The sequence below is a fragment of the Daldinia childiae genome, assembly GCF_008694065.1.
Source record: "Daldinia childiae strain JS-1345 chromosome Unknown Scaffold14, whole genome shotgun sequence".
NCBI lineage: Eukaryota > Fungi > Ascomycota > Sordariomycetes > Xylariales > Hypoxylaceae > Daldinia > Daldinia childiae.
Window position 1 is genome coordinate 125,792 of NW_022984655.1, and position 25,731 is coordinate 151,522.

General features: G+C 47.0%; 8 protein-coding genes across 8 annotated transcripts; 4 read left to right on the plus strand and 4 right to left on the minus strand.

The window, feature by feature from the left end:
• Window positions 1–2,831: 2,831 nt before the first annotated feature.
• On the plus strand, window positions 2,832–4,061 carry GL218_08782 (putative atp synthase f0 protein; the record flags this gene model as incomplete). The annotated part of the gene is made up of 4 exons (XM_033585589.1): window positions 2,832–2,850; window positions 3,150–3,315; window positions 3,381–3,783; window positions 3,840–4,061. 4 exons carry the CDS (start codon window positions 2,832–2,834, stop codon window positions 4,059–4,061), a joined length of 810 nt encoding a protein of 269 aa, XP_033440221.1.
• A 481-nt stretch (window positions 4,062–4,542) lies between these two features.
• Window positions 4,543–5,209, plus strand: GL218_08783 (uncharacterized protein; the record flags this gene model as incomplete). The annotated part of the gene is made up of 2 exons (XM_033585590.1): window positions 4,543–4,817; window positions 4,882–5,209. The coding sequence occupies 2 exons, from the start codon at window positions 4,543–4,545 to the stop codon at window positions 5,207–5,209; spliced, it is 603 nt and encodes a 200-aa protein (XP_033440220.1).
• A 1,652-nt stretch (window positions 5,210–6,861) lies between these two features.
• Window positions 6,862–8,640, plus strand: GL218_08784 (Set1 complex component ash2; the record flags this gene model as incomplete). The annotated part of the gene is made up of 2 exons (XM_033585591.1): window positions 6,862–7,310; window positions 7,365–8,640. 2 exons carry the CDS (start codon window positions 6,862–6,864, stop codon window positions 8,638–8,640), a joined length of 1,725 nt encoding a protein of 574 aa, XP_033440227.1.
• Window positions 8,641–9,774: 1,134 nt separating this feature from the next.
• Window positions 9,775–11,124, minus strand: GL218_08785 (putative ring-like domain-containing protein; the record flags this gene model as incomplete). Its single annotated transcript, XM_033585592.1, has 1 exon — window positions 9,775–11,124. The coding sequence occupies one exon, from the start codon at window positions 11,122–11,124 to the stop codon at window positions 9,775–9,777; it is 1,350 nt and encodes a 449-aa protein (XP_033440226.1).
• Window positions 11,125–11,849: 725 nt separating this feature from the next.
• Window positions 11,850–12,863, minus strand: GL218_08786 (Non-structural maintenance of chromosomes element 1 like protein; the record flags this gene model as incomplete). Its single annotated transcript, XM_033585593.1, has 1 exon — window positions 11,850–12,863. One exon carries the CDS (start codon window positions 12,861–12,863, stop codon window positions 11,850–11,852), a length of 1,014 nt encoding a protein of 337 aa, XP_033440225.1.
• A 746-nt stretch (window positions 12,864–13,609) lies between these two features.
• On the minus strand, window positions 13,610–17,988 carry GL218_08787 (putative membrane protein C20F10.07; the record flags this gene model as incomplete). The annotated part of the gene is made up of 3 exons (XM_033585594.1): window positions 13,610–14,325; window positions 14,378–17,028; window positions 17,714–17,988. 3 exons carry the CDS (start codon window positions 17,986–17,988, stop codon window positions 13,610–13,612), a joined length of 3,642 nt encoding a protein of 1,213 aa, XP_033440224.1.
• A 1,355-nt stretch (window positions 17,989–19,343) lies between these two features.
• Window positions 19,344–21,100, plus strand: GL218_08788 (uncharacterized protein; the record flags this gene model as incomplete). Its single annotated transcript, XM_033585595.1, has 2 exons — window positions 19,344–19,367; window positions 19,454–21,100. The coding sequence occupies 2 exons, from the start codon at window positions 19,344–19,346 to the stop codon at window positions 21,098–21,100; spliced, it is 1,671 nt and encodes a 556-aa protein (XP_033440216.1).
• A 1,029-nt stretch (window positions 21,101–22,129) lies between these two features.
• Window positions 22,130–25,037, minus strand: GL218_08789 (Phosphatidylethanolamine N-methyltransferase; the record flags this gene model as incomplete). The annotated part of the gene is made up of 3 exons (XM_033585596.1): window positions 22,130–22,186; window positions 22,255–24,821; window positions 24,878–25,037. 3 exons carry the CDS (start codon window positions 25,035–25,037, stop codon window positions 22,130–22,132), a joined length of 2,784 nt encoding a protein of 927 aa, XP_033440215.1.
• Window positions 25,038–25,731: the final 694 nt, after the last annotated feature.

Genomic DNA, 25,731 nt, shown 5'->3' on the forward strand with positions numbered 1-25,731 from the left:
AGATTTTAAGACGGTCGTATACCTTCGGTGATTCGATATGACTAGTTGCTTCTATTTCAAGGTATATATACCTAGGTATTATTTCTTACCATGATGTTGTGATGAAATGCTCAATCCGCTGCTTTGAGATTCGTTACGTGGCTTTGATTGTCTCGACCTCTATTCTTGTTAATGTTACTTACTATGGGGGTTATCGGTGCTCGACGTTTTTAGTGTATTCTTAGATACCTGGTTATATGCTACTTATATATAAATGTAGTCGTTGACGAGATTTTTCTAATATAGGTGGTATTTGCATTACTTACGCCAATTTCTTCGATGTCAGGTTCTGTTTAGAGAGCTTATAAGTATACAATACTCTTATGTTTCGTACCGGCTCACTTAAGATCGTCTAGGAGTTATTAATCTGATTCACTTCTTGCTACATGTTTGTCCCCATGGCTTTCGAACTGGCAAGCGTACCCGCAGGTGTAAAAGTCGTGAAGAAAGGCTCATGTCTCACTGGGATTCTAGTGTCTCTAAGGTAATCTCACGACCCCTTTCCATCTCAAGGCCTTAAAGTCACTTAGGATAGACGCTCCTAAGCTATGAACAGACATTGCAGGTCAAATATTAGCTACAAGATTCATAGTAACAACTTGTGGAACAGATTTCACTTACATGTGAATGAATATGGGCCCATACTACACTACAGGTCACATCACTTATTTTTTATTTGACTCAACCTTCCAGAAGTAAAACTCGTAGGCACTGCTCTCATCCGTAATACCTTTATTCGATTGCGTCCTATAATAGGACGCTCGAAACTATCCGTGTCACTGCTTACATACTATTAGAAACCCCTTTATCCATCCGGCAGCTGATGTCACTAAGCCCGGAGGCGCATGCTAGTCGTCATAAGAGGCACTAATAGTATAATTCTAATATTCATAACTTGAATAACTATCTCATATTAGCAAAAATTAAGGCTGGATGTATAGGCTTAGGTACTTATTTACACCATGAGTATTCTCATAGGATTAGGTAATCTATCTTCAGTGTTAATCAAGCGCCAACGTGGTTGGTCATTTAAGAGATACAGGTGCAAACAGATGGAACAGTAAGCATATTACTTCTCTTATCTTTATTATATAAACGAAAGCGGCAACTTTTTGTACATGATAAGATATTAATAGACCAGAGTACCATTTTGATCATTTTCCGAAGCAGTTACCATACTACTACTTCATCATGACATGACATACTCTACGTTAAAAGGGGAAAATATCTACTCCCAAGTCATCCACCCCTACGGATAAACTGACGTCTTTAAGACAGCGATAAAAAGCCCCGTGACCATGATACCTTCCGCCACGCAAACCACGGTAGGAAAATATGTAAGTAAATCCTTACTACGATAAAAAGCCCGGGGCAAGGATCGTGATGCGACAGTGTCTCGCCTCACCCCGCAGCTTATTGGCTTTGACCAATAGAAACTACGTAGCTTGCCCGATCAAGCTTCCATCCCAGAGCCAAGCCCGTTGCTTCTTAAGTAATCGTTGCCTGCCCGCGTCGCACAACGCAGGATTGGGATTTTGAATCGTACAAGCCGGACTAAATGCTCCCTATGCTAAGAGAATTTCGTACTTGCACCGTTTCTTCTCACCGCTGTAGAGATAAATGGTATCATCTAATATAAAGTAAGAGTAAGAAGTTAGTTGTTCGAACTCACTTGACGACTCATTTTAATATACCTACCTTAGGTATGCAAGAAAGTCTGAATAATACATACCTACATAGATCTATGCATGCACTACAATATTCGAAGAAAGCCTCTCGTCCTAGACAATAATAAACAATGCCAATCCTGCAGCCACGTCTAACTACTTCCAGCCTTAATTGCCTCGTGACAAGAACCCCATCTCGATCGTCTTACAAGGCCATTACGTCTACGGTTCGTAATCCGTGCACGTAGCGATGCAGCGTCATAGATTCTTTAATACCTAGGGCACAGTACATATATACAACTTCGGGGTAGCATTCCCATTCCAAACCTCCATCCTTACGGTTACCTAATACATTCATCAATTTCGCCATTCAATGAGATCGAAATAGGTTGTGTATGTAGAGAACCCGTTTGAACCCTCCACATACATACATACCTTGCCAATGCGTGTATGTAAGTGCTAGATAATTGATAATTCCATAACATACATACATACCACATCCCCCCCGTCCCAGTAGTTATTCCCGGAGCAGTGATTCGTCGGCCATGTAGCAGCCCACGCGAGAGATCGGGTAAATCTGCATCTTATAGGTCGTTCGTGCTTCGTGTTTCATGCTCGCAGATGGCGAGGAGGGTGCGAAAAAAAAAAATCCTGTTCCAGTGATACTCGGTGAGGGATTGGACGGGGCGGATTTTTTTTATTTAAAACTTGAACCCATAGGTACAGACGAGATAGCTGCCGTTTATGATAGGTTCTTAGTCTTTCAGGCACTCGTGCCTATCAACGTCACCACTTTCTCGCACCCCCTAGCCTCCCCCGCAAATATCCATCCTGCATTAACAAGGGAAAACCCCACCATCGTCATCCAGGCTCAGCCTAGACCTCGAAGATGTATTAGATAGGTACTTTATACATCGAGCCTCTGTCGTTTAAAACTCCATTGGGTCCTTCATTCTTTTTTCCTTTCTTAAAATCTCCTATTATTCCTCCCTGTATTCCTCGTAGAGATATTTTCGGGATTTTTGGCTGTAGCGTCCGGATAAGAAAAACTCCGCAATTCGTCGTCCCTATTTACCTTACCCACTTATACATACGAACCGGTCGTAAGCTACAGCTACAGCCACGATGGAGCGGATTCATCATAGTATGTAAATACTCTGAATTGAGGGATAAGTGAACGAAGACACTGGAAACTCATACTAATTTACCCATTAGTAAACCCATTCGCAAAGCGCGATACCCACACAAAGAATACTATTATTACCTGGTATGTGTAAACGACCGTCTCGTATATATAGAGTTATCCTGGCTTGAACAATATCGTGTGATGTATATGAGTGAAGCTAACTTATTTACAGTATGTCGTTACCAACCTCTGTTTCGTATATCAACTCGCTCGGAAAACGAGTATGAATCCTCGAGTACAATTCTAACCCGTAACAGACAAGATATTGACGACCATCACCTGGCTGCTGTCGATCGTCGTCTCGGTCTACTATACCATCCATTCGCCCCACGAGGGGGCCTGGCCTCGCCGGAAAATATGGCACCAGAACGATGCGTATCACACGGCGTTCCGGATGAACCATGTCATCGCTAGCATCTACTGGTAAGAGACAATCATATATATATATATACTCTTCATCGTGAGGTGGTCGATCTGACATATACTAGGATTGTACTGTTTATTCTCCAGGCTGGCTACATCGCCCACCTCTTCTCCGGCACCGTCGAGCGTGTAAACGAAGCATGCTCGGTGGGAAGCCACTTCATCGTGAACAACCTGTTTCACTTCGCCTTCGTGATGCTCTTCGTGCACTCGCTGTTCGGCTGGGCCGAGTTGTTCATCATTCTCAACTTCATCAATCTAACTTCGCTGTACTTCCGCCACCCCGGGTACGCTCGCTTCATCCACTACCCCGTAGTCTCGGGGCCGTTGGCGTGGACGTTCGTTGCGATCTACTGGAACGGCGCTATCATGGTTCCTCACCCGGACTCGCTTGTTGCACGTATTTTCGGTAACGTCTTTATCTGGTCGATCCTGGTGTACGGACTGTTTTACATTGTTATCTACAAGGTGAGTCTTACCGATATATTTCTTAGTATGTGTAGATGGGTTTTAACATTCGCTAGGATTACACCATGGGCTTTAACCTAAGCGTCCTATCAGCGGCGATTGGCGTCTCTCAGTTCCTGCGACAGGTTATTGCGTTCCAGTGGATATTCGCCTTTATCATTATGGCAATTCTCTTTGTAGCGACTATTGTAGTGGCTGTGCCTGCCGGGAGAAATGCTAAATTCGCGTCGGCGCGCAATGGTGATACCGAGCGAGCTCCGCTCCTTGGTGAGAATTAAGAAGAAATCCGCAGGACGAGATCCCGAGAATTATTTCTCATAAGTGATGGGTTGGTTGTTAAAAGGGGTTGTACCAATGAATAGCTCTATTCTTTCGAAGAATCTGTGATGCCATATCCTATCATTTCGGGTGTTTTTTTTTCAAAAATTGATTGATGCGACGGCGTTGGTATTGGGTTGGATACGGAGAGCGAGATGCTTAAGTTATACCAGCACTAAACTAATAATTATTCCATCATATCAGTCATAGTATCCCGTAGCTAAAAAAAAAAAGGGAGATTGAAATTTATATAATATCAATCAATCATAAAATTGATAGTTAAAAATACATGTGGGGCATGAAATAAGAATAATTGAACCAGTTGATTTTAATTAACTACCTCTGTAAATCGGCGATAAGATTAGGTCATATTCTTGATCTCTTCTTTATAATAAAATCCATCTTTTCATCATCTCACAGATTAGCAGCAGTCGATACACCATGGCGTCCTTTAGAAAATTTCCATTTTCATTTGGCGTAGGCACCGACATATGTCAGATCTCTAGGATTTATAAAATAATAGCCCAGAAAAAAGGCTCAAATTTCATTCATCGCGTCCTCACCAAAGACGAGATAAACTCCGTCCGAGGAGCGTCTCATGTCCTCGAACCTATCTACTCGCGCCGGCGCCTCCCGGAGTCTGAACTATTCCCAAATGGAAATATCGAGGAAGAGATCCCTGCAATAGCAACTGCGGCTAGATTTATGGCTGGAAGGTCGGTATACATAGCACCGTACAAGAGCTTGCTTGGATGAAATTGACTTACGTATGAATATCAGATGGGCGGCAAAGGAGGCAGTCATAAAATCTTGCAGTGCTCACAGGGTCAGCTTTCACGATATCATGATTACCTACGAACACCAGCTGGACGAGTCGTCAAAAGAGCAAGACGTTTCGCCTTTAGACTCCCAGGAAATAAGATCGCTGAGACAAACTGGCCCGCCTGTGGCCGTTATCAAGGGTCACGGCAATGGGGATATGTATGGGCGCATCAGTATCAGCCATGATGGGGACTATGCCGTTGCTACGTGCGTGACGTTCTGGGACGAATCGGCCCCTGAGGCGAGCAAGACAAAGACAAACGGCGACATATCCGAAGTAGATTAAGTTGGGGCGTACTATGCGTGAGATGAAAGTCTGAGATGCAATGTGCCTCATCTAAAGTCTAATCGCAGACCTCCATTGGGTATGTAGCAGACAGGCGATTGGCAGCAGACAGTATGAATAGTCGGTTCTCGGGTCTGTAAGTGAGAAGATACTCGACTTTCGATACGAGTATTCGATTTAGGGATATACTTATACTGTTGATGCTACAATCAACAACCTATGAAACTACCTAACTATGATTACCTATAACTATATACGTTTAAATCGTACGTTCCAAAACATATTGTATTAGGTACTTTTTATTAAATTATAAAAAGTAAGCCCTTAAAATCTCAGCAATCAAATTGAATTAGGCACCTACCCCAACGTTCGTGGCATCATACGAACTGCAGCATACTCCAATTGTGATATGTATGTACATATGAACTTACTCCGCACTGCAGTTACAAGGGGTTTGTCCTATAGGTACCTATTGTACCCCTCTAAAATCCAGAGAGCAGTTTCCAATTGCCAAAGCCTAAAGCCTAAAGTGAATGACGCAACCAATCCCCAATACTTTACTTTCTCTCTTCAAATCATGTCTCACACTAGCAACCGCGCCCCGCAACGGATTGAATGGCGGATATAAGACTAAATAACCGATCGAGTTTCCATGCGAACAAGTCGCGTCGTGGCACAAATTCCCAACTCTTGCGCCCTACGAACAAACGACTGCTTGGCGCAATGGTAGCGCGCGGTCCTCCTAAAAATAACGTCTATCGTCATCTTTAGGCAGTGAAAGACTGAGGTTGCGGGTTCGAGTCCCGTGGTGGTCGCATTATTTTTTGCAAGTGGATCGGATCTTTTTTTTTTTTTGTTCAATTTGCAAGTTTTGTTCTTTCCTAAACTTTGCTGTTTACATTTTTGTTTGTATAGCTTGCTTGCTTGCATTGAAGAACTTATGCGACAAAACTTTTGTGAGACGTTCATGCTATGTCCCGGCGAAAGGTCAATGCTCCTTCTATGACTGTTTCTCTGCCTCATTGTTTATGCTTCATTTTGTACATAGGAAGTAGGTGTCCGAGTAGTAATGCAGAATTAATTAGACATTACCTATGTGTATACATTAGGAGATGCTTATATTAAGACTAAGATAATATTTTCTTATTTCGCATCTTATCTTCTTTTAATGTTTGATTTTAAGTTCGAAGACTGCTGGTGTTGGTCGATTCATTGTTAAGAATGATGCAGCTAATGTGGTCCACTATACAAAGTCGCAGCTAGTTAAGATACCTAAATGTTTACTATTAAATGGTTCTATACATTTTCTTAATTTTTCATTTGACAATAAAAAGTCGGAACATTACCATATTGGTGGCCGACAAGTAATTGTACATAGTAAATAAATATAAGGCTAAGATGAGGAAGGATCGGATATCTGATATGCCTATATTTATATATTAGGTAGGTATAATCCAGGTACCTGAGAAGTTAAAGTTTAGAGCCGCAGCAAGGTTCTGATCACTTAAACAAACTCCACCAAATTCTTCCAAAATGTTGTTCTCATCTTGATCCTGGCACTTGTATCGCACCATACTTTGTTCAAAGAGCCTAGAGTAGATACCTATTTAATTCAATTGATCCCCCCTATTTTTTTTATTAGTCACGTCACTATGGCTACTGACGTGGATCTACCAAAAAGGCAAATTACACCCGTACCCATTCCTGTTCTTCCAGTCTCCGTTCCCCAGAAACGACCTCTCGAAGATGACTACGCGCCCCCCGTTTCCTCCCCTCTTAATCCTAACCCCGATCTAAAACCTAATAAGTCCCAGTCGCATGACGACGTACCCGCCATGGCGCGTGAGAAACCTCCCAGAAATAAAAAAGATACCCTGAAGAAGCGAGAGTCCAAAGTTGGAGCAGGTGTCGATAGCTCCAGAGCTACACCTGATCCTAAGATCAAGGAACTCCCTCCGAATGAATCTTCGCCTTTGCGTTACAAATTAGCACCTCCACGGCCTTCCGATTTTGAAACCGCCCGAGGTCCAGTCTTTACTCCCCATCACGAAGTTCCCGCCCCGGATGGTTCTACCATTCAATTTTACGAGACCTCCGAACAGTAAGTCGCATTCCATACTGCGCTGTTCCCGCCGCCTGTTAACTTTATGCGTAGTGTTTTCAACAAGAAGAGCTTCCATTACCTACACTGCATAGCCGATCCAGCTTTCCCTTCCTCGTTCTACTACCGACAGACCGAACCCGAACCTTACGGCGCCCATATCAGCTTCGAAGATGCTGCTACGCACATGTACATGGACCAATTGGGGCGGCACATAACGACAGACAAGGGATTTAGGACGGCTAGAGCAAATGTTGCCGTACGCCAGGGCCGTTGGTACTGGGAATGCAAGATTACGAGAGGTACTATCAAGAGTAACGCGGATGGAAGCGTCGAATCGCATGGCCACGTGCGTATAGGATTCGCGAGACGAGAAGCTTCGTTAGACGCGCCGGTCGGTTTCGACGCCTACAGCTACGGTATCAGAGACGTGCAGGGCCAGAAGGTTCATATGTCACGACCCAAAGACTTCTTCCCACCCGGCGAAGATATTAAGGAGGGTGACGTGATCGGACTCGAGATCCAGTTGCCGTCAGAGCATCTTCATAGAAAGGTCGTGCAAGGCCAATATAACCCGGCCGTAGACTTACTCGACGAGGATGACCCGATTATGGAGGCGGCTAATATCGTCCGAGACCGAATACCCATCCGCTTTAAGCAACACATCTACTTGGAGAAAATTGACTACCACACGACCAAGGAGCTCGAGGACCTCATGAACCCGTCGCCTGCAGGACCCTCGGGTAGTATCGGTAGCAGACCTCCCGATAGACCTAACCCAAACCACCAGGTCCCGGCTCTACGTACGCTGCCTAAATCCTGCATCCGCGTATACAAGAACGGCGTGCTCATAGGCACCCCCTTCACTGACTTGCTCGCCTTCCTACCTCCGGCTTCCAAGCCTCAGGTCCAGGTTGGTGCCCGCGAGGGCATGGACGACGGCATGGCAGGGTACTATCCCGCAGTCAGCGTGTTCCGAGGCGGTGCCGCCGAAGTCAACTTCGGCCCGCAGTTCTGGTATCCGCCTCCTGAGTTCCTCGATTCCGACGGGGATGGGGACGTGGACATGGTAGACGCGGACACCGTTACGGTAGCAGTTCCCTCAGCGCCGTCGAAAGGATCCCTGGATAAGATCCGGCCTGTAGCAGAGCGCTACGACGAGCAGATCGTCGAGGACGTAGTCGCGGATATAGTGGACGAAGTCGACTTCTGGATGCGGGACGGCGCCCGCGTTATCGACCGTACTGGAGGTAGAGATGCCAAGGCCGAGACTACGGCGGGGATTGCCCCCGGAAGAGAGGAGATCAAGGAGCTCGTCCAGGACGACTAGCATGCGTTGCGGCGCGGCTCTGCGGTTCCTGTTATCGGTCGCCGGGCTTCTCTTAGGTTGTCGCGGTTCAGTTGACGAAAGGCCTGTTTTACGGGTTGAGTACGAGGGAGGAGTGAGAAGTGAGAGTCCTGGATGATATGAGAGCGTTGGCGTATGAATTTGTTGAGAGAGAAGCCGTCAGCCTATTCTGAATCTTGACCTTGGCATATGAAGCATAGGCTCGCGTGGATACATACAAACCTAAGCTATCAATACGGCTGCGTGGTAAGCAGCCCCTCTAGGTATCGGGCTGAGAAAGGAGTTCGTCCTACGGAGAGATGAACAGAGGAAGAGAAGCATATGCGATGGATTTCGCCTGTGTTTTTGTGTCGATCGATGCTTTAGATGCAGATATGTTAATAGGCCTATGGATTAAGGGAAATAAATACCCCCAATTGTAATTTGATTCGGATTCGGATTCGCCTGATTTAAACAATTTCCAGATGCATTTCTTATATATTCGACGCCGGCTATGAAAGAAGTAGCTGGTTAACTGGTACAAGAGTATTATGTTTTTAGGGCAAATTGGTTTTCATCTATCCCAAGGCTTCTTCTAGAGTCCCCCCCCTCTCCCCTATTCGACTTCCCTATTCCATCACGACTAATAATTGGACTAGACCTAGACAAACCATAAATCAAATCACACAAGACTCTATCTATATCTGTCTGCCACGATGCTATGTATATTTTTTTTATTCGCATTACCATTATTATTCATATCTACCTAACCTAACCTAACCTAACCTCCATTTCCTTCCGTTTTCCCTTTCCGCAAACCAAATCGCAACGTCCCATCCCAGACCAAAATTCCTACTACTACTCCTAGATGTATGTATGTATGTATATGTACCTAGGGTAGGTAAGTAGGTTGGTATGCATATCGACTAAAGCAGGGTATCTATCTCCATCATGTACCGTACCGTACCGTACCTATCTATCGTAACTCGTGTAGTCCGTCCGTCCTGTCGTGTAATTTGCTTTCGTGTCCTCGTAGCAATCCCCTCCCCCTCCCCTCCTTTTTCCCCCTACGGCGAGCCTTTTCCATAGAAAAAACTAATAGTGATATATATCATCTGCTCGCTATAGCTTGCTTCCCTAAGGCGCCGGGGCAGATACAGATACCGTCGGCTGCTGCTGCTGCTGACCCGGCACTCCTTCGATACGAGGCACATCCCCATTGCCACCCTCCTTCGTCCCCTCTACTAACACTTCCGGTCCCACCACTCCCTCCGTTCCCGCGACCTCACTAGCTTCTTTCTCCAACCTCGTCTCCCGTCCTCTCTTATAGCAATACCACAGCGCGGATAACAGCAAAAACACCGCTACGCTCCACAGCACATTCGTGCCCACAAACGCCGGCCACCGCGTCTTCAACGCGTTCACAATGCCCTTGAGCAAGCCCGCCACGGCCCCCGGCTTCGTCACCAATTCCAGGAGATTACTCGTGCCAAGCAGCTTCTTCACCGCATCCGCCTTACTTCCTCCTCCTCCCCCCTCCGCAGCACTCATGACCCCCGCGCCCTTCAACCCCTGGGCCTCGGCGGCCACGGCCAGGAGTTCGGGGGCCAGGGACGAGGTGAGTTTTTCGGGGAGCTGGGCGACGAGCTTCTTGAGGCTGGAGGGGAGCTTGTCGTAGGACTTGGCCAGGGCGCCGTCGCGGTCCTCGATCAGGCCGACTAGGTCGCCGTACGCGGTCGGCACGCCGTTGACCAGGTCCTTGAGGACCTGGGTGAATTTGCGCAGGGTCTCGGCGGATTCGCGCGAGAGGCTGAAGGCTTTGTTGTCCGTGGAGGCGGCGAGGTTGAGGTCCTCGAGGACGCGGGCGATGTCGGTTTCTTCTTTGTTGACTTCGCGCTCGGAGGGGGAGGAGGAGGAGGTGGGGGTGGAGGAAGAGGGGGGTACGGAGAGGTGGTGGGTGGGTTTACGTTTGAGGGAGATGTTGCGCGAGAGGGTGGTGACGAAGGAGAAGCGATTGGGTTTGTGATCGGGTTTATCGCCGTCGTGCTTGTCCTTATCCTTACCCTTATGCTTCTCCTTATCTTTGCCTTTACCCTTGCCTCCGTCACCATTCTTAGCAGGGACGTCCTGCTTGCTCTCATCTTTGCTAGCGACGCTAGAAACGTCGCTATCTAGCTCGATGACGGGCGTCTTGACGCGCGGAGGCAAAGGTGGTGGCGTTTCATCGCCGTCGGCGATACTAATGCCGCTATCTGACGGAGAGGTCAGGCGCTCGAGAAACTTCTCATCCTCTAAGTCGAGAATAGGCATACCCTCAGTACGCTCCAAGATAATTTCGGGGGAGCTTGGAGACTCGGAGTGAATAGCATCAGTGCTAGGCTTTTCCTCTTTTCCTTTACCCTTATCGTTTTCCTTCTCTAGTTTCTGCTTCTCAGCCTTCTCGTCCCGGTGTTTCTTTAATTTCTTATACGTAAAGAACTCGAGCATCTTGGCGACTTATAAGTTATAGTGTATGTGTATGAGAGATAATGATAAAGTTGAGAGATAAAAATATGTTCCTTAAAATAAGAAGAATAAGAGATAAGGGAAAAGAAAGAATAAAAGATGAATTGGCCTCCAATTCGTGCAGAAGAGTAGCTTAATACCTTTAAGCCTGTTTTATCTTTCTAGGTCAGATCATAAATGATTGGCTAATACGTTGCGATGTAAGAGATGCCCGCGTACTCAGCAAGGGAAGCTTTAAGTACCGAAGTCTTGGCTAGAGGTACCTTAGTAGGTAATAATGATATCATTGCATAGCCACGATTAGATGTGGCGAGAGCTCTATAGACCTTAGCTTATCTGTTTAGGTACCTATGTAGGTATAAGGGGTACTTACGTATACACTGCTCATGTGGCGATACAGGCGGCCTCGTTAAAAAGAAATCTAACAAGAGTTTTGGATACATCCTAATAATTATTTTAATAATCAAAATATTAAATATTATAATCAAGCTAGACGATATCCCATAAACAAGGTATCTAACGTAATAATTTAATTTTCAGGGAACAAGTCCAAGGGTATCTAATCTAACACCTCCATTTTATGTCCATCCCATTCCCTTCCTTTTTTGATAAATGGCCTTTCTAGACCGATATAAAAGTACAGTGAATACAATAAAATAAGGCATGAATACCCGTATCATCGTAACGGTACGATAACCCCCTCTAGGTCACTCCTCATCCTCATCTTCCCCCTCATCCATAATATCCTCCACAAGACTACTCCGTCCACCCCCCCTACCACTCCGTCTCCGTCCCCTCTGGTAAGCTTCCGTCTCCGTAACCGCCCTCTCCCCCACGAAATGCTTCCCCGTCCACGCCGTGCTGCACCGCGGACACGCGCGTTCCTTCCGAGTGCGCCAGAACGCCTCCTGGCAAATATCATGCAACCGGATGCAGCAGTCGCGCTCCGCGCACCGCTGGCCCACCGTCACAATCTCCCGGCACGCCTCGCAGAACTTGACGCGCTGCCACTCGGCATCGCCCGCGTCGGCGTCGTTGTACGCGTCGACGAGCCATTGCCGGAGCTCGGTCAGCGCGCGCGCCGAGAGCGAGTAGAAGCCCGCGCGGCTGCGCTCGAACCAGCCCTCGTCGACGAGGCCGCGCAGGACCTGTTCTACCTCGCTGCTTTTGAGACCCTTCAGACTGCCTACACCATTTTCCCCTGCACCGTTGCCGTTGCCGCTCCCGTCGTCTTCGTTGCGCGGCGCCGTTCGTAGTTTATTAGCCTGCATGCCGTCTAGACATAGGACTTCCATTCTGGGGGAGTTGTACCGGTCGAACATGGCGTCGATCACTCTCCTTACAAACGCCATCTCTTCGGCCGAGCGCAGCGTTGCGAGTTGCGTCATGGGGTCTGATGTCGTGTTGATGAGAGAATACACGCGCTCTTTAGAGACTTGGTGCGTGGTCGATCGGATTTCCATGTCGAAAGGGGAGATAGCGGCCGATACTGCCGATACGTACGACTCGAAATCTTCACGTGTGACTTGTTCCGGTCGTGTCACTTCGGGCTCCTCTTCGATGTTACCGTTTTTGTGCTCGTCTAGGTCGTGGACTGTGAATATAGCGGCTAGGATAGGTTGTGCTTGATTGAACGTCATGGTGCCGCGAGCCATAAAGGCCTGTAGAAACGCACGGTGGCTGTTATCGTAGGCTTGAGTTATATCTTCTTCGTCCTCCATTTTGTAGAATGAATTAGGCTGTAATATTCTAAGGGTTGGTAAGTAATCGAGGTGGATTTAGTATTATATGGTATATGGTATATGGTGTATGGTGTATTGATGGTGAGAAAGATAAGTAATAATTCCAAGTGCTTAAAGTCCTTATAACTTTTGTACTTGGCAATCTTTTGAGAACTGGACCCCGCGATTGAAGACGCGTTTTTGATGCCCTGCAGCTGCCCTGGTACGCGTTAAGTAGTATCCACATTTATCGGTTATCTGCGGTTAGAGGTACGTACCTACATATACATATACCTAGTGGTACATGTTCGTTCAATGATTAGCCAAGTACAGCTTCATATTATTATAATCAAAATCCAACCATCATCACAATTTAAAGTCTATCAATGGAACTAAAATGTATATTATATCAGTCCTATCACCCTTCTATAACAGACCCCTTCCGAAGTTGCAATGCTGTCTCTTATATTACAAAATAAATTGTCTAAAATAGCGAAATTCCGAAAGCCCTTACGCCCTGGACACCTAGACGAAGCTGAAATTTTGACACTTTCAAATGTACAATACAGGCTATGAGTTACATAATAAAAATCAATGTGCTTCGTCGTGGCGTCGTGCATGCTATGGTTGCTGACATATGGAATCGGCTGTCGTAGCTTTGGCTGTTGTATGATGATAATGTCCGTGTGTCCCCGTGTGGTAAAACTCGTTGGTTGTTCTCCTTCCTCTTCCCTCTTTTCTTATCGCTACCTCTCAGTTGTTGGTACTTTGGTAGTTGGTCTACCATAAACGCTGGATTTCTGCGGTGTCTTCTTTCGGTCCATGACCGATTTTAGTACTTGTAACTTCTCCTCCGTCACTTTGATAGCTTCTTCGACTTCTCGCTCGTTCATGCGCTCCTCACGCAACTTTTCTTCAACTGTTCGTGGTTCCATTACCCGTTTGCGTACGGGCATTGCTCCTTCGTTCATGCGGTGGAGGCCTACCCTATCTTCCAACCAGTCCCATAAATCACTTTCCTCTCGCCTCCAGATCTCATCGTACGCGACGACGCGGTCCGGATATCCTATGAAGCCCAACTCACGCCCGTACGGCGCGCCCCTCGGTTGACCATTGAATCCGAAACCAAACCATGTCGCTACTAGTAGCCCGACGAGAAGTCCGTACACAACATTGCCGGTGAGTACCGGTCCGAGAATATCTAACACAGGGCCGAGGATACCGTGGAGCGGCTCAAACAGGCCCCAGTCTTGGGATTTCGTCACCACTAAGTCTGATGGGCCTGACAAGCTTTCCTTAGAGGCTTGGTGCAACTTTCCCTTGACTCGCTTTTTCTTGCCTTTCACCGCTCCGCCATTAACAGCTACAGGACGAGGCGCGGTAGAAACAGCTCCTTTTAGGGCGGCGAAGAGATCTTTGCAATACTGGGTTTGGCCATCTTTAGCCCCTTTCTCGATAGGTCCTGCGAATGTCAGTACTTAGCAATTAGATTAGAGAAAGGTCCTGAGTCTTACCTTTCAACCAACTCTTTCCAGTCCATTCGATGGTACAGTTAATGTTTACGTGAGTCGAGTTGTTTTCGGCCCAGGAGAGACAATATTTAGTTTTTACACAAAATATGTTGCCGCTAGGTACGTCCGGGTTCTGCACAACAACCAACACATTGACGCTCTTTTCAAGATCGAGGTTCTCTAGCGTCTCTGTCACTAAACACTTGGTCTGCTTGGGTCCTATCGAAGCGTAGAGCGGTTTGATGTAAGTAAATCCTCGGCACTTATTATCTTGGGTCAGTCCTTTCTTGTCTTCCATCTGTAAGTCAGTGCACTTTTGTTCGACTGTCAGCCACTTCCCCATCCACGCTGGAGATGCAGGTCCAAATATCAAAGTGTACACCTTTCCTAGAGGGGCAGGGATAATATCGTCGCCGACAATTACTTCGTAGTGAGCATCTGTATCGCCGCAATCCGTCGGTGCATGAGTAGCCGGTCCTGGGAAATCGGGGGTTCCTGAAGGTGTGGGCGCAAAATCTGTCTTCTCGACTGCACCGTTGCCGATAACTGCGCCAGATACCTTCCTGGCGCCGGACTTTTCACCATCCGTGTCGGCGGGGCTCGCGTCGGTGGTCTTTGCTACCTCGAGCGCGTCGTCGTCTTGGTCTTCGTCGTAGACATCCTCCCCGTCTTCGCTCTCTTCCTCTTCGGATCCCGTGCCGCTCCGGCTTCCGACCGCGGCATCGACATCTTCAACCTTTTCTGTTTTATCACCACCTGTCCCCTCCAGCGAGACCCCATTAAGCGAACTCTGCAGGGTAGGGTGTCCAAGCTTCCAAATGTTAACAATCAAATCATAAGTCGAGTCTCGGCTAGTAAAACTAGCGAATACGTGCTTAGCATGAAGCGTCGAGATCATCAGGCCGTTCCTAAAGACGAGAGCGGTGCTCCTCTTTTCGACAGATACAATCTCGTCGAAGCTTATAACCAGGGTCGTTACCCATCCGAAGATATTACTGCTGAAACATAGGTGGCTTTCCGAAACGTAGAGTCTGCCGTGTGCGAGGATCTCGCGTTGAAGAGCACAGCTGTAATCTTCAATGAGATAGTCGTCGTCAGGGACGCTCTTGAACAAGACGTGGAAATCCCGGTTGCGTTTTTTACTCGCTACAGCAAACCCCGTGAGCTTTGGGGTACTACCGGCGGCGGAAGGGTGGGCTACAGAGGCATTAGCTGCTGCGATGGCCGCACCAATCGTGGTTCCGGTTCCAGCGGTTCCAGCGGTTCCTCCGGTACTACCGCGTTTCCGTCTTGTCCGGGCCAGAGCACTCTTAATGCTACTGCTGCGTTGAAGGCCTGACTTACCTTCATATAGACTGGTTGGGGGAGACGTAGCGGATGGCTCGTAAACGGATCGTGGTCCTCCTAGCGTCAGGTCGTCGGAATGGCCATCTCCATTAGTAGGTGCGGTCACATTATCCACGGGTGCGGATTCGGAGCGTGTCCTTGATTCGGTGGTAGAGTCGGAGAATTTGGTAGTGGTCGGAGTAGGTGCGGTGCTTCCAGGTTCCTGGATTCCCAGCTGGCTTAGACTTAGATCACCCATTCCGAGGGTTTTTACGGCAAGTTCCTTATCGCCCATATTAGTATTCTCCAACTGTCCAGCAGGTGTCTCAACTTCTACCCTGTCGTCGTCGCCCGGTTGCGTCTCCCTAGGGACGTTTGATTTGGCCTTATTTCCACCTGATCCTATATTAGTGTTGGTAACGGCGGTGCTTAAGGTGTTGGCAGCGTTTTGTGCAGCAGACAGCATGCTCGAGAAAAAACCGCCTCCAGGAGTTAGTGGTGGGTTTTCGGGTGTCGGTGTTAGAGGAGCCAACGTTATGTTAGATAGCTTGCTTGGGCCAATGCTTGTACTTGATCCTGATCTCTTTCGTCGGCTCGATATCATACTACTCGAAGGCTGGACAACCACATTTGGGACCGAGCTTGCGCTGGCTGCCGAGTTCTTCCTCGAACGATGGCTTTCAGTCGGGGTCGGCGGTGTATTAACAATAACTGGAGCTGCGGGTTCGATCGAGGGCGGAGTAAGAGGGCGACCTGAAGTATCGATGGATGGCGGTTTCTTTGACCGACCTTGACGCGAAGAAGAAGCTCTCTTTTTGTCACTAGTATCAGACTGCTGTGAAGCCGTGCTCGATCCTGGACGAGAAGTAGATCCGGCGGTCGACCTCCGGGACGACGTTCTCACCTCCTCGTTATCGGTAACGTCTGTCTGACTGTCGTTACCAACTTCCTGCACACCACTCGCGTTTCTCTTGCCCCTGAAAGCGTCCCTAAATCTACTAGTAGGCGATTTCGACCGGCTCGAAGGAGTTTGGGGTGGTTGTAAGCTGGTCTTGGTATGAGATAATTGACGAGCCGGCTCGTAGGAAAAGCTAGGGATAGGCGTAACGGCAAAGGTGGCAGATCGTGAAGTGTTGGTTAGATCGTCAGTGCTCTGATTTTGTATTTCGGGAAGGTGATCGGCCTGGATTAAGGGTGACGAAGTTGTCAACTGCCCAATTTGGGACGGATGTGTTGAAGGTACCGTGGGCCGAGCCGCAGACCTATAAGAAATGCCTAGGTCAATAAAAGCCCGTTGGTTGCTAGATTCGACGACAGCTCCACCAACACTAAGTAGGTAGTAGCAAGCCACAAATTCTACAACGTAGGTAGAATTGAACGGTGAAGCTAAAAAAGAAAGTAGTGTATGTACTTTGAAAATAAAGGAGGAAGAAGAAATGATAGGTATGACGAATAGTACCGAACAGGGTTACTAGAGTGGATAGAGCGAATGAAAAGAGAATACGAGATGGGTACGAGATGCGAGATGCGATATGTGAGATGCGAAAGAAGTGTTAAAACTAATAATTGATTAGATCTCGTAAGGCGGAGTCGACTAACACCACAACACTTGAACTGCTTAGTTTTATAACTGCCAAGGATGATGACTAGCAGCAGTTGATTCTCAATAGAGTGCCGAGAGAATAATTCATATTGGTTTAGCTTTGCGTATCGTTAAGATTCTCTCTCATATGCCCAAAGTTGAAAGAATTACCTTTTATTCAAACAATAGATAAACCAGGATGGTCAACTTGACCGAGCGTTGACCGAGCGAAGGGGGTTGGGTAAAGGGTTTTTGTAGCTTATTTAACTATAAAAAAAACAAAGTTGCAGAGGGGGAAACATCAAGAAATTAATAACCAGGTAATAATATAATATGATGATGTACATATATAATGAAACCAATGGGGTTTTGTAGATGGAGCGAGCAGACGAAGAAATAAAATAAAATAAACAAAATAAAACAATACTTACACATCTTCAGGGTCAGAATAATAGGCTTCGGGGCTTTCTTCAGGTTCCTCCCTTCCATCTTCGCCGTCTTCTGCCATCTCATTGACTTGCGTAGTTGAGAAAGAGCCGTTATTAAGGCCAAGACTGCTTGTGCTTCTTCCTCGAGAATAGTCTTCGCTACTAGCTGTCGAACCGAAACTCTCTTTTGAAGGTTGCTTCTTCCATCGTTTTGTTGCTAACTTCTTGGGGAGGAGTTTCCCAACCTTGCTAGGATTAGGAGAGTCTGCGACATCCATGATGACGAAGCTGTCGGTATTGATGACGAGGATCACACGGCGTTGAGTGAGAGCCGGCAGCGATAAAGGTAACACAATAGGTTACTATATCCTAAAACTATTAGAAGATAAATGAGGGAAAAGCTAAAAGTTATTCCTCCACGCTCTCAAAAATAATAGGTGTTAATAGGATGCGAATATGCAAATAAACAAAGACTAAGGTTGAAAGTCGATGTTGAGTTTGAATGCTCCAGGCAACGAGAAACTACTATTTTATCTCGATTCTGTCGTCATGGCTTCCGAGGTATCTTTAAAGGTTGATACTAGTATTAAAAATGACCCTTTTCTTCTTCTTTTTCACTTTCCTCTGATATAATTTTGGTGGGATATTCTTGAACAGGATTCTAGATGATATTACGATATCTAAATAGGACATAAATAATGAAAGGAGTAGATTAGAAGGGCTGATGGTCAATCATCACTCCTATTGCAACGTAGACGACTAGCCCGCTCCAAGTTCCCGACCTCATTCAATGATCGGACGGGGCAAATAGGCGTCATGAATCAGACCCAAGCCGAATGGAGAACCCCTTGTATCGTAAATTGAATAAGGAAAGGTGAGATTTCACCAGCCACACAATTGGGACATAATTAGGACAGAAATCCAGAATGACCCCACCATTCAAGTTTCAACTTTCGTAACACTGTATTTCAATTTTTCAAACACTGTACCTAGACCTACCTTAGGTACATACTCTAACAGGCTATGTAAGTCCAGGCTTCCATTTAAGTTCCCAGGGCATCTACCACCCAGACTGCCAGGGATGAAGATGTTACCTCCTAAAATAAAAAGTACCCCACATGGTGCGCAGTACTTTATTATACGAATATTATATGACTAAAAGCAAGTACCAGGCTACCAGGCTATCAGGCTTTACCCACGGCCACGGGCTTATTCAACGGCAGGTAAGTAATGTACCAATTAGAAGGACAAATTGGCTGACCCGCTGGAAGGTGCCGGTTAACTTATTATTATTAAAACTTCCTTTATGTAATTAACTGGGGACCCCTCCTCCTCCCCCCTAACTCCCCTAAACTCCCCTCCACCCCGCCCTATCTTACCGATTCGTCCTATTCGCTCTAACTTCCGCAACCCGATCTTCGCAAATGGGAGAGATGCGTTCTTCTTCATACGCCCCTAGCTTTTATTACATACTGCAGACGTGCTTTTGACATCCACTTCTTACGCATATCGTCATAAACGAGTTCTCAACGTTCAAATACATACATACATTACATACTCATACGAGGGGTGAGATCCCTCCGACATATTTGACCACTTCGGCTTTGTGAACGCATTTCGCATATTTCACACCATGGACTCCGCGCCTCTAATCAAGGTAGGATTTATTTCTCCTATCTTTTCTCCCATGATTCTTTCGCACGTAGTCCGTTATTCGCCGCAGCTCACCTTATCGAATCATAGGCGCATGATCATGCGAGAGCCGCATCTATAGCAACTCACTCCTCCGATACCACTGTTGCAGTTAACGAGCATACGAGAGCTGCTGGTGAATTCGCCAACGCCGCACGGAATACTAGCAGCGTCGAGGCTCTACGCACTTTGAAGCTGCTCGAGCAGCATCATCAAAGACTTTCCGAACTTCTTCAACTTCCGAGCAAGCCTCCTACCTCTCAGGCCGCTTCCGAAAATGACTCCCAGTCCAGTGAAAAGGATGAAGCGGCTACAAGTGTAGCCTCCACTTCACCGCCTACAAAGAATAATACCACCGGAATCTCAAATGAGAAAAATGCGCAGCCTCCTCCAACCCTCCCCAAGCAACCGCGGTACCCCCCGCGAGACCTTGGGGCCTCTATTGCTAGCAATCTCGCCTCTGCCCGCGGAATTCGGTCCAAGTACAGATCTCAGCCGCTAAGCCCAAGTGTATCCAATACAGAGGCTCCTGGAAACATGGAGGCCACCTCACGTAGAAGTGGATCTAGAACTAAAATGCAGAACATGCTTGACAATTCTGACAGACCAAGTATTGCCACCTCTCCAGAGAAAGGGAGACTTTCGAGACAGTCGAGTTCCGGTCTAGAAGACGAAAGATCAAGCCAGGAACGAGTAGATAATAAGCAAAGTAGTGATGATGGTTTCTCCAGGTTCTACAGCGCATTCGGTAGTATCATTAACAGGATTTCTGCACCACTTGCGTTTGCAGGACTACCCCTAATCAGCGAGGATCAAGCCGAGGCTCCTGCCCCAACTCCCACTCCAGCCCCTGAGCCTCCAGTCCAGAAGCGTAACAGAATCAGAGGACCTTCCTCGGTCTCTGCCGAACCTGACCTACGGAAATTTTATTCTAAAGCCGCCTTGCGGGCTGTGTCCCGCGACGGGCAATCTGCCAATGACTCCTTCTACGTCGTCCCCACTAGCGGACACACGGCCTCTTACGCAAGTATCCTCTCGTTCGCCGATAAAGAAAAGCGGCGTCTAGAAGCCCAGGGCAGCGCGGGCGTCCTCATCGAGGATCCTGACGAGGACGACTTCGTCGACGCCAAGGAATCACAGGCTGCTGCTTCCCGCTTACCCGCCGCCCATAGACTGGCTAGTAAGCGGTCGAACCAGGACAGAGAACTCACTAACATGGTCGAGGAGTTATACCTCGAGAACAAGGGCCTCAAGGACATGCTCGACAAGCTGAGCAAGCGCCTCCACGCTTTCGAGTCCATGTCCCAGAACTCAGGCATGCGGCTCGCGGAAAGCATGCGTCTCATGCGGCCCAGCTCTCCTCTAGCAGGTAAAGCATCCGCACCACCACCCTTATCAACCCTAAGTTCAGGAACAGGGACAGGAACAGGAGTGTCAGACGAAGCGCTCGCGAAACGCAATCGCGAGCTGGAAGAGCAACTCCAGCTCATGGCGAAGCAGATGGAGGAGACGGAGCGCAACTACAACAAGGCGCGGGCGAACCTCATTCGCTATAGAGAGAAGTGGGAGCAGCTGAAGGCCGGGGCGAAGGCCAGGCGCGCCGGAGGCAGTGGGAGTGCGGCGGGCCAGGGGAGCTCGGAGGGAGGGACTGGTTTGGGGATGTTGGAAGAGGGGTTTAGGTCGCCGGGTTTAGGCTAGCGAGATAGCTTTGAGTAGGTAAGGTAGGGAGGGGGTCTTGGTTTAGCTGATATAAGATAATGGGGAAGAAAGAGTATCATAGAGCTGTTGAATACTATCCATCTATCGTTGATGAATAAATGCGCGTTCTCTTTGATTCGTGATTGATCACGTGTACTTAGGTACCTAAGGTTAGTGAAGGTATTTCTCCATTATGTAGTCTTGAAGTCTTGAGGTTAGGTATGTTATTAGATGACCTTAAAATAGGACGGTATAGTTTAGTATTCCGGGGAGACGATAATAGGAGGTATATATATATATATATCGGTAGCTTTTTTACTATACATAGCTATAGTCTTAGGATATGATGTATCGCTTAAAAATAACAGTATTTCTAGTATAGTTAGTATCTTTATTGATAGGTATATATACTAACCTTAGGTACCTGTTATGCCATATACTCAACATCATCAGATAAGAGCAGGGGTACATAAGGTATAGTTAGATTAATGTCTAACTAGGGAGTATATCGAAACCTATAAACATCGCAGTTAACTACCTATCTACCTAAGGTAGGTAGTCTTTTAATCTAAACGTACCGAATATGATATACTCCATCTCACCTAGGTACCTACATATATATATATATATATTTCTTTCGTCAAGTTATGTTAACTATGTTATAATCACAATACTCCAGTCTAGCGAATTAGTTGAACGCAATATATATGAACCCATCAGGTACGGTATATAAATATTTAAAGAATAAGAAGCACCTCAAGTTAGATATTCATTTATATATATATTTATTCATTCACCAATCAAAAAGCTCTGCCCACGAATCGTTTTCTAACCCGTCAACACACCAACACCAACACCAAACACTCAACCCCACCAACTCCGTCCCCGCTGATATTTATGATTACTCAATTACATGATGCACGGAATGCTACTACAAGGTATGTTAGGTAGGTACCTAGGTATGTATGTATATATGCCTGTATACGCTCCCCAATACCCCAATGTTTATAATTACCCAAGGTATCCCTCTTACTTCTCGGCCCTAGGCGTCGTCGTGCCCTTCGAGCAGGACATACTGTAAGGAGCCTATAGTGATATATGTTAGCCACATCGTGTCGTTTCTCCTTTTTCTCGGCTACAAGAATATCACTTACCAATACTTGTTTCGCATTACATATCCTCCAAGCAAGATTCCTCACATTTCCATCAGCCGGCACTACTGCCGGCGCAAACTCGATACCGAACATCTGGTGGATGGCATACACCAATCTCTTAGCGTACTTGCCATCCCTCTCCACGTGGCTTCCGAACGGCTCCGCGGGGGTACTGGGCGCGATATCCGGGTCACGGTCTAGGCAGTTCTGAACCACGGGCAGGAGCGCCGACTCGATGGACTGCTGGACCGAGCCCTCGATATCCGCGTCTACATCATTGTAGTCGAAGTGGTTGATATGGATCTCGAAGGGTTGTGAGATAGACATGACATTGTGGTTTCCGTCGTGATGGTACCGGAATTCGAAGACACCCTGCGTCCACCATAGCTTATCCCCCGAGAAGACCATCTCGCCGCTTACTAGGTTACCGTCGTTATTATCGGCGTCTTCAACAGGTTGATCCCATGTTAGAATACCCCTATCGGCTGTAGTAGATTCGAATTGGCCAGGCACGGTAGGAATCCATCGTCCAAGGGATGAAAGCTCAGTGATCTCACGGGATCGATTGTCGGCTACCATATAGAGACCAATCCAATCCTTTCTACCGTGGTTCGCCGGTGCTCTCCACTTGACTTTAATCGGGGCGCCGTATTCGAAAATCATCGTCTTCAATTCGTTAGGGAATCGTCCCGCTGTGCCCTCCTTGCCACTAGCTCGTTCTGACAGAGCGGAGAATCCCGATGCCTCACCCTCCACGTTGATAGAATATTGCTTAGGGTCGAAACCTGCGAGATCAGGCGAAAGCTTTGTCAAGGTGAGACGAGCAGGATATTTATTAAACAGCGCCGTAGTATCTCTCACGATCGTCGAGACACCTGAAGCCAACTTCGGGCGTGCGGTATCCAAAAAGTCTTCCACAAAGTGTGACGTCTCATCCATGACCTTATTGACGCTCGACTGCCACCCCATAACAGGCGGGGGCAGAGAACGCTTGATGAATTTTGTCAAGCCAGCTTCACGTCTTAGTTCGCGGCCGTAAATCTTTTGCATGTGTGGTTTCTCGACGAAGTGGATGAATGCAAGAGTAAGAAGGTGGCTAATTAATGCAAGAGCGAGTATAGATCTGCTCCATGTGATGATGGCCGCGCCCCATAAGCCAGCAGTGCCGAGCACTCTTTCCGGATTATTTAAGTAACGATAGATCGAAGTATACGTAAGTTTTGCGCCTTGGTCGAAGAAAAAGTCACCAAAGAACCAACCAAACTCTCCGAGAGAATCATAAATGCTCACAGCGGTCCAGATTTGAAGAGCGATGAGACTAGCGCCGATAACATGCCTGAGCAGGACAAACCCGTAGTTCCAGTCGACCGGAGCTGAGTACATCTTCCAGCAGGCAGCGATGAAGGTAGCATAGCACAGACTAAGAGTAATGTGATAGTACCCCTTCCACTGTCGCCAGCCCTCCTCTGGGGTCTCTCCAACTTTCAAAAAGTGGCGAGTCCATGCTTTACTGTTAGACTGCCGGGTAAGGATTACGCCTAATCCAACGGAGTACCAGAGTCGAACCAAGAGTGCAAGCGAGAAGAATATGGATTGGTACAGTGGCGTTTGAGGCGTAGTGATGGCGAAAAGAGCGACGAGCCCGAGATTCACAAAGGTAGAATAATCGACAGTCCTTAGCAAGTCGAAGTTTTTGATACCCAACAAATTATGGATTCGGGGTCTGGCGGGTACCTCACGCTTGCGAGTAGGAGGATTATATATCTTCTGAATGTGAGGATCCTCGATGAAGACCAAGAAGGCGAGTTGAGCAGCATGAGCTACGATAGAGATGAAGAGGACACCGTAGCTAGCAGCAAGCGCTGAAATACCATAGTACCCTGCATACCCAATCGAGTACATTGGGTGCGGGGCCATCTCGAATACACCATCGAAGGTTAACTCCTGATCGATCAAGTAAAAGAAATCGCCCCAGTACCAAGCATAATCTTTCACAACTCGATGAGCGTCAAGTTTGACCCAGACGTTGAATCCTATGGCAAGCCACCCAAAGAACCATCGACCAATGGTAACGTAGATGGATTCTCCGGGAGGGACGTGTGCACAAGCGATAGCAAATAAGCAATATGAGACGAAATCACACATGAGAATGAGATCCACAAGCCGTCTGAAGACTAGCCAAGTGTTGTACTCAATTGGGGCTTTCTCAAATTGGTAGTCCTCGGGGATTTTGATCTCCAGCTCGCGCTTGAGGATCTCGTACAGCCATGGCCGCGGGTTCTTGCCGGTTGACGGGTTTTCGAAGAGCTTCCATTTCTGAGCCCATGCTACAAGTTTGTTATCGTTTGACTGTAGACGCAGAAGGATGCCGATGCCAAGGTTGTAACAGGTACGCCAAAATAAAAAGACGACGGCGAACACGGGCCGCCTTAGAGAGTCCGGAAGCAGATACAAGGTCAAGATGTGGCCGGCAAGAACAGCAAGGACAATTGCATCCGAGAGATTCTTGGGTTCCCTAGGGTCGAGCAATTGCGACACCATGTCATGAGTAGTAGGAACGGTGAAGACTATTATGTAAGTATTAGTATCCGGTATGGATTCGTATTCTACTTCATATGCTTACTTGTTCCATCCTTGGTACGGCCATAGGTCTTTCTGGGTTTAGACGATGTCACGACGTCTTCACTGCCATCCTCACTATCACTGTTTACATGTTCATTCGTCGTTACCTGCCTGTGGCGTAATTCGCCAACCTCGGCAGCGGAATCACCGGTTGTGGCCATTAGACTAGATATATATCTTATGTACGTCTAGATGTTCTCCGGCAGCTTAGATATCAAGTAATGATGCGTAATGAGCCTCGTCTACTAGCAGCCATGTAGAGACAAAGAAAAGCCAAAAGTTGAGTTTGGCAATTGGGAACGTTGAGAAAAAAAAAAGAAACGAGAAGAGTGGGAAAAAGAGGTGGAGGATATTTTTTTTTTAATTCTTTTTTTTTTGCAATAGACAACTTGGCGAATAGAGAATATACTTTTAAATGCAGAAGAGTGTGGAAGAGTTCAATTGGGTGACGAAGGGAAAGGTTCCACGTGAGGTGCATTTAATACTTTTTTGTTGCATAACCTTAGACCTAACCTAAACTTCAATACTACATGCATGTTGACTTAAATACGGCATGTACATACATAGTAGTACTATATATGTGGCATATGTATGCCGTGACCGTTTTCTATGCACCGTTTTCTGTGCGACGTCACTAACTTACATGTACATATGACCTCAAACCTGAGGCAAACCGGCAAACCAATCCCGATTCGTCAACAAAAATTTTAAGTATCAATGAATACTACCCAGCCAAATGTCGCGTGGGATGGTGCATTTTGTAACGTAGGTAAGTGTATTAATTATTCGCTATTCCTAAGGCTGAAGGATTGCTTTCGGGATGCGCGTCACATGCAAGATGCAACATCTAGGTAC